The sequence below is a fragment of the Drosophila melanogaster genome, chromosome 3R (genome assembly GCF_000001215.4).
Source record: "Drosophila melanogaster chromosome 3R".
Classification (NCBI taxonomy): domain Eukaryota; kingdom Metazoa; phylum Arthropoda; class Insecta; order Diptera; family Drosophilidae; genus Drosophila; species Drosophila melanogaster.
In genome coordinates, this window is record NT_033777.3 from 24,169,808 (window position 1) to 24,188,960 (window position 19,153).

Consider the following 19,153-nt stretch of genomic DNA (forward strand, 5'->3'; position numbering starts at 1 on the left):
ATGTATTTGAAAATAAATACCTTGATATTATTTCAGGTTTCAATTGTATGTGACAATAAATGTAGCACAATTTTGCAGATTTCAAATGCGCTGCGGAAGTGCAGCTAAATTGCTAAATTGATGAATGCAAATTATTGTTTTGGACAGTTTCCCCCCATTTTTGGCGCATAATTCGCGCGTCCAACCAGTTTGCATATTAATAGCTTTCGATCGGATTACAACGCCAACAACCACGAGCAGCCCGTTTGTCATGGTGCGAGACATTTTTATGGATTATTGCACACGCACATTGGCGCCTTCACGCCTCGGGTCTTGCGGCACATGGATCTCAGCTGTTGGAAATCGGGCAGGAAAACCAGTTCCAGCGCGCCAAGAGTTTTCCTCCTCGGCGTGCGTTAGGCGCCGCCTTTGGGGGTCATTGTCAAGGTCGCTGGTCGTGAGAGAATGTGCAACTAATAATGCAAATGCGGCAGGAACTTTGGCATGCAGCTGCATTGGATTCGGATTCGGATTCCAATACGGATCGGAATTATAATGATGCGATTCAAATGCACATTTGGGCACAATTAGCCGTGTGCGGCTAACGGTGCAAGATGTGTCACCTGTGAAAGGCGGCAGAGGTTGCTTCCTCAACACGCCGCTAATTGGCATATAACGTGCCTAATTATATCAGTCATTTATGAAATCATTTCACTTTTCACCTCCCTCGAGCAACAACAACTTGCGAGCCAGTTTCCGCTGAGATTATACTTTTTTTTTTTCCTGACCGCCTCTCATTCGTTCTTGTCGCCTCGCGATATTTGACTCACCTGTGCCGGATCGACTTCCTCATGGTTTCGAGGAGTGAGATATGGCAGTTATTTTCGATTTCGGGGAGTGGCGGCCCAAAAGCTCCCTAATGAAAGTTGGAGATGATTAATGATAAATGCCTAAGCCGAGTTTCCCAACAGGATGTGGCTTAATATCATGCTTAGAAGATCGCGTCAGCTGGTATTTTTAGAATACCTGAGAAGATCGAATCTAGCAATTAGTAGTCCGCTTAAAAGCTCATTTATAAAACAACAGCTATCGGCTGTCATGTGCGGACAAGTTGAGGCCCAAACAAGCAGCACTTTTCAAATCCACTATTCAATTCCTCAAAGTGCCAATAACCCGGTGTCTGGTCAAGACAGGCCAAGTCTGAGGCCGCTCGGTGATTGATAACCAGCTGCCGAATCTGGCCGAATCAAAGAAAGCCAATCCGCAATCCCAATACGCTGGCGCAAGGCAATTGGCTAATTGATTCAGCAGCATAAATCAATGGCAATCAACAATTAGCCGCATTAATTGCCTCGCTTACAGCAATTGTATCTGAACTTGACCCTCTCGCCGTGGAGTGAAGACAATGCAAAAACCGAAGAGAACAGAACGGAAGGCCAATTGAACAATGCCCAAATACCCTGGCTAAATGGCCGATCGTAGATCATAGAGTCGACTGCAGGGGATTAACCTAGATCGCTACTACGCTAGGTAGTTTCGATTTATGCGAGGTATCTAAAACCGTGTATGTGCACTATAACTATTTTCTAAAATAAGTTAAGCACTGCTTAAGTATTTACTAATTACTAAATAGAACATTTACAAATCCTAATTATTTATAAGAATACGAAACAATGTATAAATATAAATCCTAATATGTTTTGAATATTCAATTACTTTGACGCAGACCATCTTTTGGACACTATAACCTTTTGTGAAGAGTATGGCTTATTAGTCAATCACTTTGACTTTGGCGGTTGCAGCTAGCCAAGGAGCTTTTGTGGCCAGCTGTGATTTGAACTTGAACTTGCTGCCGCTTCAGCTGCCTGCAGTCCCCTCCGTTACCTGCCCCTTTCCCGTCGACTTGTCGCTAAAATAAAATCAACGCAAAAACTACAACACGAACGCATTGCTCGCATAGCAGCAAACAAGTGTGCAAATCGTATAAGATTAAAGCTAATCAAGCATGACAGGCATTCCTCATGAATTTCACATTTATCGCGATATATGTATATACATTTTTTTAAGGGCCACACAGCGGCAAATGTCAATCGTTTAACGATACACTTAAGTTGGGGAGATCAGAAAACAAAAAAAAAAAAAATAGAAAAGATGCCGCCGGAATTCTGAGCGGCACGGAATTCCACGCTTCCGGCCGAGAACGAGCGTATTGTGAACACATAATTATGATTCCGATTATGCATAATGCCACTCTTAATCACTGAAGCGAACGTAACGCGTAAATTGTCATTTAAATCAAACGAATATCCAGCGAATTTCACGGTCAAGTGGAAGTGCCAGTCAGCCAGCCGGAAGAAATTGCCAAATGCCGAGCTACGAGCCAAGTTGCTATGATGTTTTCACCTGCAATCAAGTCAAGGTGCTGCCAGCTTTCCAATTACATATGCTAGATACACGGATTTGCATAAGCATCGCCAGCTGATCGACCCGTTTTGTGCACCCAAACCCAAAACTGGTTACCGGAACCAAGACGATGAATATTGATTCGCTAGAAAGTTGAATTCGCTAACGCGCCACTGCAATTTGCCCATTAACATCAACATTAACCGATGCCAACGATTCCCTTGCAGAGAACAAACATCACGTGGCCGGGGGTGAATGCTAAAGCCAATCGCACGTAGCCCCGACCAGCGGAGTCATAAACAAAAAAAAAAAAAAAACTCACTCAAATCGCCCGCCAAACACACAAAACAAAAGCCACTCAAAACAAACGCACGGCTGCGCCGTCGACGGCGGCAGAGATCGGGCCATGCTTTATATAAAATCAACTGAGCATATCTGTTGGAATTCATTAAACGTTTTACCGCACAGGCCGACGTACAGCGGTTCGAGATCCGAGATCCCAAATCCAAAATCCGAAATCCAAAAGCCCGAGCGCCCCACCGTGTAAGACCCCCAGTAATATATTGGAGTACAACGAGTACTACTCGGCAGTTCACAGCCTTTGGATGCAGTTTTTTCCTGGCTTCGCGTGCTCGTCGGTTGTCATCCATAAATAACATACGAAAAAAAAAAAAAAAACAAAGAAAAAAAAACAAACAAAATTAACAGCCCATCAAAATAACGCATTGCTACCTTCTGTTTACGAAACAAGAATTTACCAAACAAACGTAAAAAATTGATGAAATACCAAGCCAAGCATCGATTACGTGAAAAGTGCCAGTGTTCGAGTCAGATATAATTCAAATATTTGTTAACTAATTACAGCTTCTTACTCACACGCACACACTGCCGCGCAGCTTAATCAGCCAGCAAATATGAAATTCGTAAGTATTTTCGTTTGCGTTTTCCTCGTTAGTTGCGGCAAGTTCGTTGCCTAAGTCTTTCGTTTTTCGCGACAATTGTCACAGCATTTGCATCGGCCGCTAATGCGCCGTAATTGTTAACACGTTTGAGCCTCGTTTAGGCCACAAATGAAGTCAACTATTTCGGTTTGACAGTTGCCAAATGACTGCTGCGGTCGACCAAGTCATTGTTTGCTCCGCAAGAATTTTTATTGGGCCCTGGCACTCTAATTTATGGTCCACAATGTCGTGTGTCAGCGGGCCATGAAAGCCACGCCACCGCCTCGATATGTCTATATCTGAATCTATAAGCCACCGAAGCCATATAAGTTTATATGCATTATTTTCGATGACCATCAACGTTCAAGGCGCTGGAAATTTGATGAAAATTTTGAATGCATATGACCTAAATATGCATATTTCCTATCATCATTCGATCATGATAGGCAGCTTTTATGAGCGCGCTTTTTGGAATGCTGGGCAATCAGCTCTTAGTCTAAATCATTATTTGATTTTATAAATTTCTTTTAATTTCACACACAAGTTTTCGCAATTTATGTGTTTTCCCTTTCGTTTGATTTTTATCACAAAACCAGTTGTTTTTTATTAGCTCATCAGAATGTTATCGGTTCACAACGAACAATATTATTCATTGATTTGAAATGTTTGCTTGAATTTATTTATGCCCAAAAATAATTATTTCAAAGTTTATTTTAGGAATTTTTATCTGATTAAAATTGCTATTGTTGAATTATTTTAATATATATTGAGCAAAGATATTATTAATATTGAATTCTCCTCACCTGCTAATTAATTGTTTAGTTTCTAGTTATTTGAAAAGGTTTTTAAAGTTGGGTAAAACCAAGTGGTTAATTTTCATAAACGACCGCTTTAAATCCCATCAGATTCTGAATCATACTTTATGGGTCAATGAAACGCAAAATTATATGCCTCTAAACAAATTTAATAAGAAGTTCAAACAGTTTCCGCCACGCAGTTGGCAATCAAGTCGAGTAGCCCGCAATTACATGGAAAAACGCACGCAAAATCGCAGGCGTGCGCGAAAAAAAACCCAAAAAAAAAAAAACAAATCTCAAGTTCATGTTGAAGGCCGTTGAGATCTATGATCCGGGGCTTGGCTATCGAAGATTGGTGGCCCGAAGTTCGCAGACGGCTAGCAGACAGACGCATAGACAGATTGGACAAGAAAACGAGGCGAAAACGTGCTTGGGCATGCGTTTTGTAACTTAATTGAAAAGTGCGATACACACGCGCCAATGGCCAAGAGCCAAGAGCCGAAATGCCAAAGCCAAGACCAACTGCTCTGGCCGTTGGTAGTTGGCCGGCTGACCAACTTCTCGTGTCCAATTGCGTGTCCCAAGCCGGCTCTCCCAGCTAAAAAACCAAACCCCATATGCAGTCTTGAATGAATCAAATGAACCGAAGCTGTGCGTGAAAAAAGGCAAAAAGTTAAAAAAAAAAAAAAAAACGTTGCGTTAACTCAAACTTATGCATTATAAAAATGCAAGCGTGCATTGCATCGGAAAATGGCTTATGCAATGCCCACTGAAAGGGAGGGGGGGGCCTAAGAAGTGGCTGTTCCAGGTAAAACTGGCACCCTGGGAAACCGCAATCAGTGTCGCTCTCGATTAGGATTCGACCATGCACACGAACAAGATTTATTAATTGCTCACAGCCAACTCAGTTAATCGCTCCAGCCAGCAGATGTCCGTCCAGTCCCCGGATTTCTAGTTACAAAGTTTCTACCTCTTTTGCTTGCGTGTGGAAATTCAAATTAATTGCCATACGTACTTGTACAATTTGATGTTTGTATTTTGTATTTAGTTTTTCGGTTTTCGGATCTGGGTTTTTGTTTTTTATTTTTTGAAGTCGTTGTCGGCTGCGCTTGGCTTCCCTCTAATGAAGATGTCACGCCGGAAAGTGCCGATTGCTCAATGCCCAAGTACGGGGACGACGACAAGTCCACTCCGTGCATAATTACTCGCAATTTGGTTTTGGCTTTTGCTTTTGCTTTACAATTTGGTTTTGTGCTCTGGGTCAGGCGAAAATAAATATACAGACTCTATTGCAAAAGAGATATAGATAGATATTGGGGAAATATAAAGTAGTTGTGCAGGGAAAAGTGTGCGCCAAGTTGTAAGAACATTATTTATAGTCATTTGGGAGTTGAAGAAACTTCCCCTAGATACATATTAGTCTTCTTTTATTCGCGTATAATAGATTTTACCATTTCCCAGTAGAGGCATTTAAGTCAGCTTCCAAAGTGCTTTGAACACTTCAGTCTGGCCAGGAGTGGAACAATCCGATTTCTGTTCGTCCATGTCCATGTCATTCGATATCGTCCCATCGGACGGAGCGGGCTCAACAATTTTTATTATGCCTTTCTGTCGCTGGACGGCGATTAGCGTTGAAGCTGAGGCTGGAGCATAGGATTTGGCAGGCATAGGATTTCGGGCTCTCCAGTTGCGTTGGAACGGCTGTCGCAATCGTATTGCCAGATAGCCAGATAGCCAGCTAGTTGTCCCATGTAGTCAGTCACTCAGTCAGGTCAGTTCGCGGTGTATCCATGGCAAGTGCATGGCGTACACATGTCCAGCTGGAGTTCGAAAACCAACTGCCCACATGCGACGACGGCCAGTTGCGAAAAGTATGGCATTTGTGGCCAGATATTCGCGGTCCATTACCATATTTATGAGGCATGTGCGTCGTCGTCGTCGTCTGTCGTTTGTGTTTGGCATTTTGTCAGACTCTAAACGATACAAATTTGCCCGACTTGCAGCTGGAAACCAGTTTGAACTTGAACCCATTTCACTGGCAGGAAAAGGAAAAATCAAAAGAATCAAGTAATTCAAAAGACCAAATCAAATTCGATTACCTCGATTCTCACGCTGCACGATCGCTGGCAATTTGCACTTCCTAGGCAAATTGATGTTTAATAATTCAATTACAATTGACAATAGATTGGGCAACAGCGAAACAGCGAATCAGCGGGGCAGCTGGCCACGAAGTCGCCAACTGACTCCATTTCCCACCTATTAAACACAATTCAAAGTAATTTGAAGCGGCAGTCGTCGGTTTTCCATAGCTCTTGCCATTATTTTGCTGGTTTTTTTTTTCGTTTTTTTTTTTTCTTACGGCTGTTTGGCTGCAAGTTGGTTGCACCTACTACATCCAACACTTTACACCGATCCAGCTTCGGACAAGCGGCGTTATTTGCGTTTGCAGCTAGAGAGTCCAAGCTCCCGGAGCTCTTAACTCTAAACTCTTAAGTCTGAGCTCTTTACTCAAACTTCCGTGTTGAAAGTCAGCCAAATTGTTGCTCAATCGAGCATTGAACCCTCTGCCAAAAAAAGGCGAAAAAAACTCTGCAACTGGGCGTTGCTATCGTTAACAAAAGATAACAATAATAACTTTGTGTTCGGGGTTCGAGTTCAAGCGCTGCGATCACATTCACTTTTCCAACTGCGTGTAGTTTTCACATAAAATTAATTACGCCCCAGCCACCGACTGGCCAAATGACAAATCGGTTAAAGTTTAAATATAAACAAGATTAATTAGCAGCTGCTCGCCTGCCACCTGGATATCCATCAGCTTTTCAGTTTTTTTCAGCTTTTCCAGGCTCCCCCTGTGACTCATGCAAATTTTTTTTAGCATTTTGTGTGCCAAGTCGAAGCCATTGAAAGCGCAGTTTCGATTACCTGTTGCTTTGGTCGAGCAATAAATATAATTTATCTTTTACCGCACATTGGTAGCCAATCAAAAACTAAACGCCAATAAATGCCAGCGCATAATAGAAAAAACAAATTGAAAATTTGAAGGGAGTAGCTAGCATGGAAAGTGCTTAAAGTAGAGCACTCTCGAAAAGTGAAACTTCAAGTTGCAGTAAAGATTTATGAATATTGATAAGAGATAGCCAATAAGCAATTAATTAAAGTGAGAAAATGTAAGGGGAATTCTAATTCTACACTCGGCAAATTGAGCACTTAATACAAGACAAGAAACGAACAAAAAGCTAGAATTTAATTTTCATTCATTTTCATCCATAGATTGATTTGTAGTTACTAAAAAAGAGATCCTTAAGATTAATTTGTTTGCTATCTAAACGGCCTGCCGACAGGTTAAAACTCCTCAAAGAAAATTACAATTACAAGTCAATTTTTATTCAATTTCAAGTGCCACAAATGTCGGCTTGCAGGGATTTACTAGTGGTTACTAGTGGCTATATCTGGTGGCATGACAGCGCTATTATAGCCCGAATCCAGAGGCTATCAGCGTGCGGAGCTAACGAGACAATGTACCTATCGTCGTCTGTCCAAGGTGCTGCTCCATGCAGCCGTATGGTGCTCCATGGTGCTCCTACTACAGCTCCAAGTCGTTTTTTACCTGCCTTTTTATTTGGCTTTATATGCGCTGGCACGCTCACATGTTGCTGCACTTAATCATTGTTGTGGGTGGGTGGGTTTTATTTTCGCATGAGCCGCCGTTGGCCAACTACTACTAAATAGAAAAAAAAAATGCAAAAACAGCTTGCCTCGATATCTGAATTGTGTGTGTGCTTTCTGGTGTGGTTTCTGCTGCTCCGTAGCCCAAGTCGCCCAATTACGAAATCATATCTAAGGTCATTTGTTCGACTAATTTGTTGGAATTTTTTTTTTTCCAAAGCGGGTGGCTGGCCCAGGAAGACCGCAGGCATTGTTCTTAATTCCACCGCAAGCCGCTAATTAGTCCCAATTAAATGCTATTAAATTTGTCATATCGCTCACTTTCGAATTCGGCATCTGTTGTTAGGCTGAGATTTTTCGTGCTTTGCGGAATTTCAGATGCAAATAGCCAACTGACGACATTCTGACGGCTACATGTGTTTACAAGCTACATTTTCTGGCCAAGATCGCCTGGCAGTGGAACAGCTGAAGTGGGAGAGACCATGCCGATACCGAACCCAGACAGATGCCAACACAAAAACCCACTGGTCAAGACAGATGAATCTAATTTGTTTGGCTCTAGTTTGAAAGTTTAAGCCATTCATGTAGGAAGTTTGATTGGTTTTACATCGATTACTAAAATTAAACCAGTTTTATAGAAGAAATATTTCGCTAGCTAATGAAATACTATCTTATAAGTAACTAGCTAAATTAATATTGTTTTGAATCTATTAGCTCTATGAATGATATTAATCCTCGGATAAATGTCACATTAATGCCATAACGCAATAAACTAAAGTTGTTTCCGCAGTTTAAAGTCTCAACTTCTGAAGTAATCGTAGCAATTGAATTAAAAACAGACTATAGCCTAATCCTAATGATCGCATCATTAGTCTCAAGTGAGTTGAGTTTGTACTCTTGTAAACTTGACAGTATTTCCCTTAACGATCTCATGTTCGTCGCTCTTGAGAACTTCAATCCTGCGCCACTGTTTCCATTAAAAAAAAAAAAAACTCGGATGTGGCAATAGTCTTGCTCTCAGTTTAAGTTGTTGTTTTTGGCTTAGTTTCTGGCTGGACAGCAACAAGAGCAACAACGGCGGCAAGCGGCAGCAAACAAGAATTAATTAAAACAAAAATTTTTCACAAGTCGAGCGGTGGCTTGTTGGCAACTTTGCGACCGCCTTGTTTGCATATTTTGTGATTATTTTGTAGCATATTTTGGCTAATAGCAATTAGCGTTATTGTTGCATTTTGGCCCCAGGAGGGCCCGTTTTGATCCCTCACTGCAACGAAAGGTGCGGCCCATTAGGCAATTAATGAGGCCCGACAAACATTGGCAACATTTGCATTAGCAGGTTGCACTCATATGGAAAACGGGTGCATTTGGGGCGATTGTCCAATCGATCGTGCTAAAAGAAAACCCGTTCTATTAAGTCAAATTTGCCCTATGATTAAAGTCAGTCTGCCAGCCGGCGAATGACGGTCTTAACTAAGACGTTCGACTTGTGGTCGAGCATGAAGACAACTGTTGTGGATTTATGAACCAGTCAGCCAGACAATTTGTACTGCATGTGGCCCCCTTTGCGGCCAGCCACCCACCTGATCAGCCACCTCCTCCGTTTCCGTCTCCGTCTCCTTCGCCTTCGCCTTCGCCTTCTCCATGGGCCATTAGCATCCCAGACGATGGAGCAGATTGGGGTCAGTGGGAAAATAATCGCTGCCGTGATTGCTATTTAACAAATTTATCACACTTCGGCGCAGTTGTGGCGGCTCAACGTGATGTGCATTGAATAATCTAAATAAGGCGCATACATTTTCCAATGCCTTGCCTTTTTATGCTTTCAAAAATGTTCGAAGAAAAAAAAGAAAAAAGCCAGCAAGAAACCACATAAAAGGAACACGCTTTAATTTACTGCGCCTTGGGACACACAAATCAGTTGAAAACTTCCTGGAGCCCAGGGTGTAATTAAGATTTTATTTCTCTAAAGCACTTGCCACATACTGATTGCTTAAACGAACATTTAAATATATAATATGCGCAAACTTTTTAATCCATTAATAATTTGGGGAACGGTGGCATAACTGCTAGTTAAGTGTTTCGCAAAAAAAAAAGGATCAATAAAGTAGCAATTAACATTTGTTTGCTTATTGTGAAATGAGCCTGTGTTTATAAATTAAGAACATGCCCAAAATTGTGTTCGGTTTTTTAACTATTAGAAAGCCTGTGTCCTCCCGTTGAATTTTACAATTAACAAGCATATCAAACTATGCCATATTTGTCATAAATTCGTTATGGGCCATTGCTGCAGTTGACGTGGCAAATTGCAGAGGCCTTTTGGCCATCGACCAGAACCGAAATCAAATCGGTGCCGGACTGAAACTGTTAATGGCACTCCGGCAATACGGCACTTGGTACTTGGCACTCCGGCTTTTGGCTATCGGGGCTTCTGGCCTGGCTTTCTGGCTCGTGCTCAAGGCAACTGCACTTGACCGGGCCAAAAGCAAAAGCATGTGGCATTCTGCGTCTTGCGTTCGGTATTTAATTGTCGGCTTATGGCATTGGCACACATTTCCACGGCTTAATTGCTTTGGCCAGCGTGTAACCAGTGCAATTGGCCCGTGCATGCCGTCAGCCATGTGTTTGCACTGTGCTCGTAATACCCAAATAGCGAAATACTCCCAGTGCTAACCATTTGCATTGTCCACCACCACTTGCAGTTAGTCACCATCGCCACCCTCTGCCTCCTTGTGGCCTTCGCCGCGGGCCAGCAATACTTTCTGGGCCAGTTCCCAAGCCGGACTCGTTTTGGATTCGATCCCGTGGCGCTAGCGGGACCCTCATCGGCCACACAGGTTCGGGATCCTCGACAGAACAGGGGTAAGTAGCAGCTGGATATCCTTATTTGCTAATAATTTGCAAGCAGAACAGAAATTTAACACTATATTCAAGTAAACTTACTTATAGTTAGTTATATAGCACTTTCTTAACATTTCAAACCGATTTCCTTGCAGGACCCGTCGTCTTCCCCCCATCCCCACCAGACGCAGTGGACGAGTCCAGCGGCGTGGTTGTGGGTGCCTCCGGATACGGCTTTGTGCCGCCCCAGCAAAGTAATGCGAACCTCTTTAAGCGCACTGTCTGAACACAGATAGAGATAGCTGCTACTCCATCTCCATCTCACTCACACTCGAACAGCCACACACGCAAACACTTTCCTAGAAGAGAAAAGCTTTATTAGTGCAATATGTAGTCGTGTTTTTGTTATTTCTTTGTTATATTGTTAAACAATTGCCCAGTAATTTGCAACCCAAAACAAATGTCTAATTCGCAGGAAAACTCTCTGGTTAAAGTTACAAATCTTCCCCACACCGAATACCAAATCTTCCCCACACAACTATACAACACAACACTACACACCGATTACCAGTAATTAACCCAAAGCACTCGAAAGCACCACAATCACACACTTTGCGCACCAGCACCGGAAACGGAAATGCGTCCCTCTTAGCTAATTGCAGACACCCACAAGCAAAAATACACACTAACGCGGCACCCCCACTTCCCTTCCATTCCCTTCCTATCACCCCCCCCCCTCCCCCTCCAAACCGCCTAATGTAAAGTTAACATTACTTAGTTTAATTAGCTTGAAAACGCTATTGAGTTATTTTCCACCTTATTGTTTCGTTTTGTATTTTAATTTTTTATTATGATTTTCGCTTCTTCTTCTTTAATTTATGTTTCAAATTGGAATTGTATTATGATTTTATCTTTTGTTTTTACCTTATTTTATTTGTAACAAAAAACGAAATTTTAAATTATGAATAAACCGACAAATATTATTAAACAAAAAACCACAATTAAATTCGCAGCATTTTTCGTTTATCAATGCACCATCTGACTTGTATTTATGTTTTGTATCTGGATTAAAGCACTTGAGCGGCTGATCAGCGATCACCGATCACCGCGGTAGCAATTATTTTAAGCGCACATAAAACTAGCGCCTTAATTAACAGCTCCGATCCGACTTTGAAGTGCAGCGGCTCCGCGATTGGATGGCGGGAAATAAAGACTGGAACGCAGACTCAAACGAAGACGAAGACGGATCCGGGGAAACCATCGACTGTGACCACTTCCAACTCGACCTGGGCATGCTCTGCCTCTCTCCTCGCGCACAGCTTCACACTTGACGAAGCAGGCCGCAGAGGAACACATGTACTGCAGGTGGCTGAATAGTGGTCTCCTGCGGAAGCCAGACAAAATGATGCATATGCAAATGGGCAGATAAGCCGGTTAAGGTTCTGCTGATTCCCTTGGCTCGGCTAGCTAGGTGTGATCTTTGTCTAATTTGGAAGGGAAACAACAAATTGAAACTAGCAAGAACTTGTTGAGTATTCCTCTTATGGCCAAATAGAAAAAATTGCCAGTTAAAGTACAAATCAAAAGACTTAGGCAACGAACTTAAGCAGTTACTTAATTCTGAAGAAGCAACAACTGATTAATTAAACAAATGACTTTGGAAACGAACTTGTAAAGTAAAAAGATCTTGCCAAACTTACATTTGTTGCTTGATCTTTTCGCTTTTCGATAGCCTTTAATTTTTATTACAACCAACAGCATAGGAGAATCGACATAACCCTAGCTGGCAGGGCACATAAGCAGTTTCCCTAACGATCCGAGCAGAAGCAGGTGCTGGGGCAACAATTGCCGCTTGTGACTCGCGATTTAGCGACTTCAACTCAGACCGCAAACGGTCCCGTGCCGGATTCGATGTGGAATAGGAGCGGAATCTGGTCTGGCAAGGAATGGAATGGAGTTGGAGGGACGGAGCAGACGCCGGCCAGACGGAGTCAATGATATGCGCAACTAATGCGACTTGGCTGCCTTTGCATTTGCCGCATGCAAAATATGTCGGCAGTTGATTTTCGCTTTTTGTGAGCGCAGCTTGCTCTGTTTTTGCATATCGATTTTGAGCATGCAGAAATGGGGCAACTTTTTCCATGCTGAATGCGAGCCGAAGCCGGAGGACTCCGACTTCGATTCCAAACTCATTGTACAAATGAATGGAAAGACATTTCACAATGAAACTGGCGCTGGGAACAAAAAGCGTTAAAAGCGTTCGCGGCAACGACGCTAAGTTGAGATAATTTTTACAATTTGACAATTTATGCACGATTGAAAAGCTGAAAAGCCTGCGAGTCGACAAGGACCAGCCATTGTGTAATTAACTTTGCATGGCAAAAGTTCTCTCCCCCAAACCCCACAAGAGCCACAAAATCATAACGCCAAATGGTTACGCAGTGGGATTCGGCTTCCTGATGAGGACTGCCTGCGGCTAGGAGACCCACTCGCCCGCAGGCCATGGTAATGGTTTCGGCAGCACCAATCGACGACCAACTGAAGCCGCAGCGTAACAATTGCCCAAGACTGGCGTAGATTAATGGCAGCTCCCCCGCCCCATTCGGCATGCTATATGCCCCGCGATCCCCTCATGATTTAGTTCCAGGCATGAATTCGAGCGGCGATTGGCCGGTGTGTGCAGTTGGGCAATCTCCAGCCGCAGCCACCCACCACAATTACACAAAGAGAAGTTGGTTTCCACAAAGGCTTCCTCGGAATCTCAGTCTTTGGTTCTTCAAATGGCCATAATTGCATAAATACTTCTCTTTAAACTGATTCACTAGCATTAATCGGCGACCGAGATCATTTGTGGCTTCAAATTGTATTGGGAAACAAAAGACTTAGAAAACGAACCACCATCTGCCGACTTTCCTGCTTGGCTTGCTCGAATAGTTGAGTTTGATAGTAAATAGGATTTTCTTATGAAATTTATAGCTTTAGGTGATTAATTTCGCCAGTGTACATACCGATTGGCCGAAGTGGTCAAATGTGACCGACATTCTAATCAAAGTGGCTGGGCGTTGTCAGACGGACGGACGACTCGGTGGACAATCAAAGGCGAGATCGGCTAACGACGACTGTGACGTCGACTCCGTGATTGCAGTGGCGATTGTGATTGACGGAATGAGCTTTAGACCCCGGCGCGACCTTCGAGCTGTGTCATTGGGTGACGCCCACGCTTGGAATTCACCACTTGGCACCCGCAGCAACCACAATTAATACCCAATACCCCATACCAACACGAAATCCCAAATAACCCGCCTCCAAGTGCACTTGCCCAATATATATGTACCTATACCTATAGCTCTAGCTCTACCTTATAATCCAATATTAATCACGCCGCGTCGTGTGAGAAACCCAATTAAAATGCTCTTGTCTGTTCGAACAGCAGCGGCGGCTGTGGCAGTGGCGGCTGCGGGGGATCCGTCCACGTACTTTAGCACCACCTTCCAGACACCCGATACCGCCTACGCGACGTACAACTTCTTCGGAAGTCCGTACACCACGCGGTTTAGATACTTCTGAGCCGGATGGAGCTGAGGCCAAAACCAAATCCCGAGTCATGTTCAGTGGTCAGTGGAGTGGACTGACTGCCGCCGGAGAGGAGAACTAGGAGCAAGAGCTGGAGACTAGAAACAATTGTCTTGTAAATAAATGTGTTAACTCTTATTAACAAATGAATAGTGTTTAACTTGAATGATGAGGAGCTGGAATTAAACAAACTTAAAATTGGATTTCCAACTTTTATTAAATTATTGAAATAAAAGATTTGTCACCTCACCAAACATTTCAATTTATATTCTATCTGCTGTTTTATTTATATATAATTTTCCTTACAATGTGCATAAGCTATTCTTTACTAGGAAACAAGCAGTTCAGTCACAATATGAAATAATTATGATTGAAACTAACAAGCAATCAACTGACGGCCAAGCTGTTTTTTTTTTTACCTGAAATTTGGATTGGCAAACAAAAGACTTGGGAAACGAACTTGAGAGCGTGCAGCGCACAGATCATTTGCATTGCGGCGGCCTAATTGCAACATCCCTTCAGCTTTCAGCTGGGAAATTGGCAGCCAATCGGCAATTGGCGATAAGGATTAGTAGCCTAAATAAGTATTGGCAATGGTAGACGGGCATTTGCAGCACGCACATCTTGGGCATCGTCAGTGGCTCTGGAATGCTGCGAATGTTACCGTTGCGGGAAATCTGTACAGCATGACATGACAGCAGTGCCACAATTGCATGTTATTTGGCTCTTGCTCGCGCTCGCCATTGTATGCTAAATTACGTATACGACCGGGCGGCCGGGGCAAAAGACAAAAGCCGAAGCCGAAGTCAAAACGGGCGGTGTTAATTTCCACTGACACTGGCGCTGTTGCGACCACAGTGTCCGCTATATTTATTTATTTATTTATTTATATGTTGCATTTCTGCGATTGTCAAAAGCCAAATGCCAGAATTGCACCGCACCAGAAAAAGTCCACAATTCTTGGTCGGTTGCACAACAATGGGATCATGGCATGATTCACAGCCGCAGTTAAAGCGACGAATGTGCCTGTGTAGCTGCGGAAAACGCCGACTTTGTCATAATTATACCATAAATATGCTCGCAGAGTATACTAGTTAGGTTTGTAACAGGCAGAATGAGGAGCTATTGATCAGGATCACTGGGCAAGTCGATCTGACCTCCTCCGCCAGACCTCTGTGATCTTGGAAAATATCAAAGCTAGAAAGCTAATTAGTTTTAGAAGATTGTCATGCCCACAATCTTGCCGATTTCTAGGAATATAAAAAAAAAATGTTGCAATATCTTTTTCGTACTCCGACAATCTGAGTAATCGGTATCTTATAGTCGTGAAACTCGACTAAAGCGTTCTCTCTGATTTCATATTTTGAAGTGCGACACAGGAACAGAGCCAGGCTAACGTGTTGATAACCTTGTTGACCACAAGAATTTCCAGCGAAACGACAGTTTCAACGACTGCACTGAGAAAAAATTATATCGATTTCAAAACGAGAGGTTAATGCTTCAAAATATTTGAAATATTCCTTGTTACTATTGAAATAAAATGTAAAATTTATTAGATTGATGAATTTGAATACACTTTTCGTTCGAAGTGAGAGAAATTTTTGTAGTCAATGGGGCAGTTCATTTTTTCTTCTTGTGCGCAAATATATTTTATGCCCTGACACCGCGGGCAATAAATGAAAATGAAACCGCGAAAACGTGTGTCTATGACTGAGTGCGACAAATAAACAATCATGCAAGGCGGAGACATTACCCGAGGCCTCCGGGAACCAGTTAGAAGCCGCCAGAGACCAGCACTCCAGTATCCCGCCCATTCTTTGATCTAATTTGAAAATGTCGCTTGGCAGTTCCGTTCGAATATCACGTAGCCCAAACACAGTCGGTTGCTGACCTTCAGGTGATTTGCAAATAATGGTTTTCAGTTCAATTCCGTCTTGCAATTAGCAAATTCTATAAAGACCGCATTGACCGGCCAAACAGTGGCAGCAATTAACATAATTCCAAATTTACTATCACTTTTAATTGCTCTCCATTCGCGACTGTTGGCCTTTCCAAAGCCACCAGCGATGATCGGTGGGCAAAAAAGCAGCCATTTGTCACATGTTTCAAGGTATTTAAATCACTGGTTACGTTTATACTATAAGAAGTGCACTCATTTTTCAACGAACACATATTTAACCAGGAAAAAGTTCGAAGAGTTACAAATGCAAATAAGTTCAATTGGAATAGTATACTAATACTATTATTACGCACAATTTAAAATGAAAATAAGGTTAACAATCATTTTGAATTTTCGCGCTAGCCCCCGCAGTGTGACCATCACTCACTAACGCCATGATATCGGTGCCCCTGCTGATGGTAAAAACGTATGGAACACATCTGCTTATAGAGGAATATTCTCGATTTTAAGCGAAATTTGTACACATTTAGTTAAACCAAAACATACATAATTAGTTCAACCGAAACTTAATAATCATGGAACAATGCTATAACAGAGGCTGTGGCCAACTCTTCGATCCGCAGACCAACAATGATGGTAAGCAGCCGGCAATGCACATTCCTGCTGAGTGCTTAACCCCCCGTAATCCCGCCCAGAATCTTGTCGGCACCATCCGGGTGAACCTTTCTTCCACGACGCCTATAAGGGTTGGTCCTGCTGCAACAAGAAGTCGGTCGACTTCACCGAGTTCCTCAACATCAAGGGCTGCACCTTGGCAAAGCACTCGAATGTGAAGCCACCAGAGCCGGAGAAACCTGTTAAAGATGAGTCCGACAAGGATGAGGTAATTGAGGTGCGGGCACCCATCCGGGAAGCCCTGCCGCGTCCGCCCATTGATTCGCCGCTAACCGTTATACAGCCCACCGTGGCTCCTGCCCTGAAAGACATGGTTTTTGCAGTCAAAACGCCGGCTGCTCAAAAGTCCAGCGACGCCATTGAGGTGGGAACCACTTGCAAGAATAACGGCTGCACCTACTCCTTTACGGGTAACAGCAGCGACTTTGGCGAGTGCACCTACCATCCGGGCGTGCCAATCTTTCACGAGGGCATGAAATTCTGGTCCTGCTGCCAGAAACGAACCTCGGACTTTTCCCAGTTTATGGCGCAAAAGGGCTGTACCTACGGTGAGCACAAATGGGTCAAGGAGGTGAGTGCCCTAAAAAGCAAAGAGACTTGGAACACACAAGAAGAATTTTTAAAAACTCCCCTATTATAGAACGACGACAAAAAGGTTGTGCAATGTCGCTACGACTGGCACCAGACGGCCACCAATGTGGTGATGGCCATTTATGCTAAAAAATACGATTACAGTCAGAGCGTGATAGAGCTGAACCCCATCAGGCTGCACGTCAACCTGGTATTTCCCGAGCAGGACAACGCCAGGTTTGACCTGGACCTGGAATTGCGCGGAGTAAGTCCCAAGTCCAACTGAATTTCATGGTAAACAGACTAATCGTATCCCCTTGCAGATTGTGAATGTGAGCAATGCAAGCGCGCATATGTATGGCACCAAAGTGGAGATTAAACTGCCCAAGCTGGAGCCCGGCTCTTGGTCCAACCTAAATTTTCCCAACAAGAAACTGCCAGTGGTTAAGAAAAGCCAGGTGGAAGAGAAGAAAAAGCAGGAGGAGAGCGATGAGGAGTTCTTCGACCTGGATGACATTAAAGCGGAGACCAGTTTCCGTCTTTCCGAAATGAGCATGCAAAGCCCAAACAACTTAGATTAATAAAGAAGTTGGCATTTAATGTTATATAAAATACACGAATTTGCCTTTGAGTAGTTTGACACAGTTTGTAGCTTAATCGTCGTCGTCGTCCGCCCCGGGCACCCAATCCTCATCATCATCGTCATCCAAATCCAATTCGCCAATATCCTGGAACAGCGTCTCATCGATTTTGACATTTTCAATGTTTTCACCCGCCTCCAGGAGGAACTTGATATCCGAATCGTTGAGCGTGTTGTCGCACATAAAGAGTTCGCGTCCGGTCTGCTTCTTGGACACATTGTTCTTCTCCCGCTTGGCGGCAATGCCGGTGCTCTCCTCGAATTCGAGCTTCCATTTGAGGAAGGACTCCACCGTCACACGGGTGCCCTCAAACTTCTTGCGTTCCTCCTCTTCGATTTCCCGCAGCTTCTGCTCTCGCAGTTCCTCCTGGTGGAACTTGTGTTCATCCCACCGCTCGTTCAGCCACTCCTGGGCGCTGCTTACCAGCGAAAAGATCATCTCCATGCCCAGGTTCTCCTCAATTGTCTTTTGCAGGTGTTCCAGGAGGCGCGTTTCAAACATGTCCTCAAAGTTTTCTGGCTCCTCGATTTCCACCACGGGTGCTCCATCCGGATAGGTAGCTGTGAATGTGAAGACCAGTTTGCAGGCAAGACCTTTCTCGGGCTCCTCCGAACTGTACTCCTCCGTGGCAATTGGAATCTGGAATTTGTGGTGCGGCTCCGTGGCGAGAACTGAACAGAAGCAATTATTGGATATGGATTTCAAGGAAGTGCCGTGGTACTTACTCTCCATATCGCCACAGTATATGGAGTCCAACGCCTCGACCTCGTTGGTCTGATCTTCCTTGTAGTTGCGGCTCATTTTGCAAATTTAATAGCTTTAACAATTTCAACAAACAAATAAGACAAATCCGGTCGCCGCCGCGTTGAGGTTACTTACAGCTGAGAGGCGCTGCACGGTCAGACTGCTTGATGAGTTCAGTTCAATAGAGAAATATATCTTTAACCAAGTCTGTCAGACTTAAAACCTGAATAAAAATGGGTTTCAAAAACATTGGGAACCTAAGTTAAGACAAATCACTTTTTTAACAATGAAATCATACCACTTTACGCAGCTTAAACATGCAGCCAACATATGATTCGCAAGGGTTGCCACCCTGCACTTAGCAATGCTGCCACACAAAGGAACACCCTTAATATTTCGGATATTAAATATTTGAGGGCGCGTTTG

General features: G+C 43.4%; 3 protein-coding genes across 9 annotated transcripts, besides 1 other annotated feature; 2 read left to right on the top strand and 1 right to left on the bottom strand.

Annotated features, from left to right (window-relative positions):
* The first annotated feature begins 2,820 nt into the window (after positions 1 to 2,820).
* Positions 2,821 to 14,337, top strand: CG13606 (uncharacterized protein). Of its 4 annotated transcripts, none has more exons than NM_001300569.1 (5): positions 2,821 to 2,925; positions 3,247 to 3,305; positions 10,486 to 10,645; positions 10,780 to 10,878; positions 14,055 to 14,337. In NM_001300569.1, exons 2-5 carry the CDS (start codon positions 3,297 to 3,299, stop codon positions 14,189 to 14,191), a joined length of 405 nt encoding a protein of 134 aa, NP_001287498.1. In that variant the 5' UTR covers positions 2,821 to 2,925; positions 3,247 to 3,296; the 3' UTR covers positions 14,192 to 14,337. The 4 variants fall into 4 exon arrangements, with proteins under 4 accessions (NP_001287498.1, NP_001036750.1, NP_001262900.1 ...); NM_001043285.3 differs by having other exon boundaries at positions 14,058 to 14,337; NM_001275971.2 differs by lacking the exon at positions 14,055 to 14,337 and adding an exon at positions 11,100 to 11,613.
* Positions 14,338 to 15,460: 1,123 nt separating this feature from the next.
* Positions 15,461 to 15,549: a mobile genetic element.
* Positions 15,550 to 16,551: 1,002 nt separating this feature from the next.
* On the top strand, positions 16,552 to 17,978 carry mora (morgana). Its single transcript, NM_142969.4, has 4 exons — positions 16,552 to 16,733; positions 16,793 to 17,343; positions 17,413 to 17,607; positions 17,666 to 17,978. The coding sequence occupies exons 1-4, from the start codon at positions 16,673 to 16,675 to the stop codon at positions 17,921 to 17,923; spliced, it is 1,065 nt and encodes a 354-aa protein (NP_651226.1). The 5' UTR covers positions 16,552 to 16,672; the 3' UTR covers positions 17,924 to 17,978.
* Positions 17,917 to 19,089, bottom strand: CG5515 (uncharacterized protein). Of its 4 annotated transcripts, NM_001275972.1 has the most exons (4): positions 19,026 to 19,089; positions 18,863 to 18,950; positions 18,709 to 18,800; positions 17,917 to 18,654 (listed from the first exon to the last, which is right to left on the bottom strand). In NM_001275972.1, exons 3-4 carry the CDS (start codon positions 18,782 to 18,784, stop codon positions 17,996 to 17,998), a joined length of 735 nt encoding a protein of 244 aa, NP_001262901.1. In that variant the 5' UTR covers positions 18,785 to 18,800; positions 18,863 to 18,950; positions 19,026 to 19,089; the 3' UTR covers positions 17,917 to 17,995. The 4 variants fall into 4 exon arrangements, with proteins under 4 accessions (NP_001262901.1, NP_788731.1, NP_651227.2 ...); NM_176554.2 differs by having other exon boundaries at positions 18,863 to 19,089; NM_142970.3 differs by having other exon boundaries at positions 18,709 to 19,089.
* Positions 19,090 to 19,153: the final 64 nt, after the last annotated feature.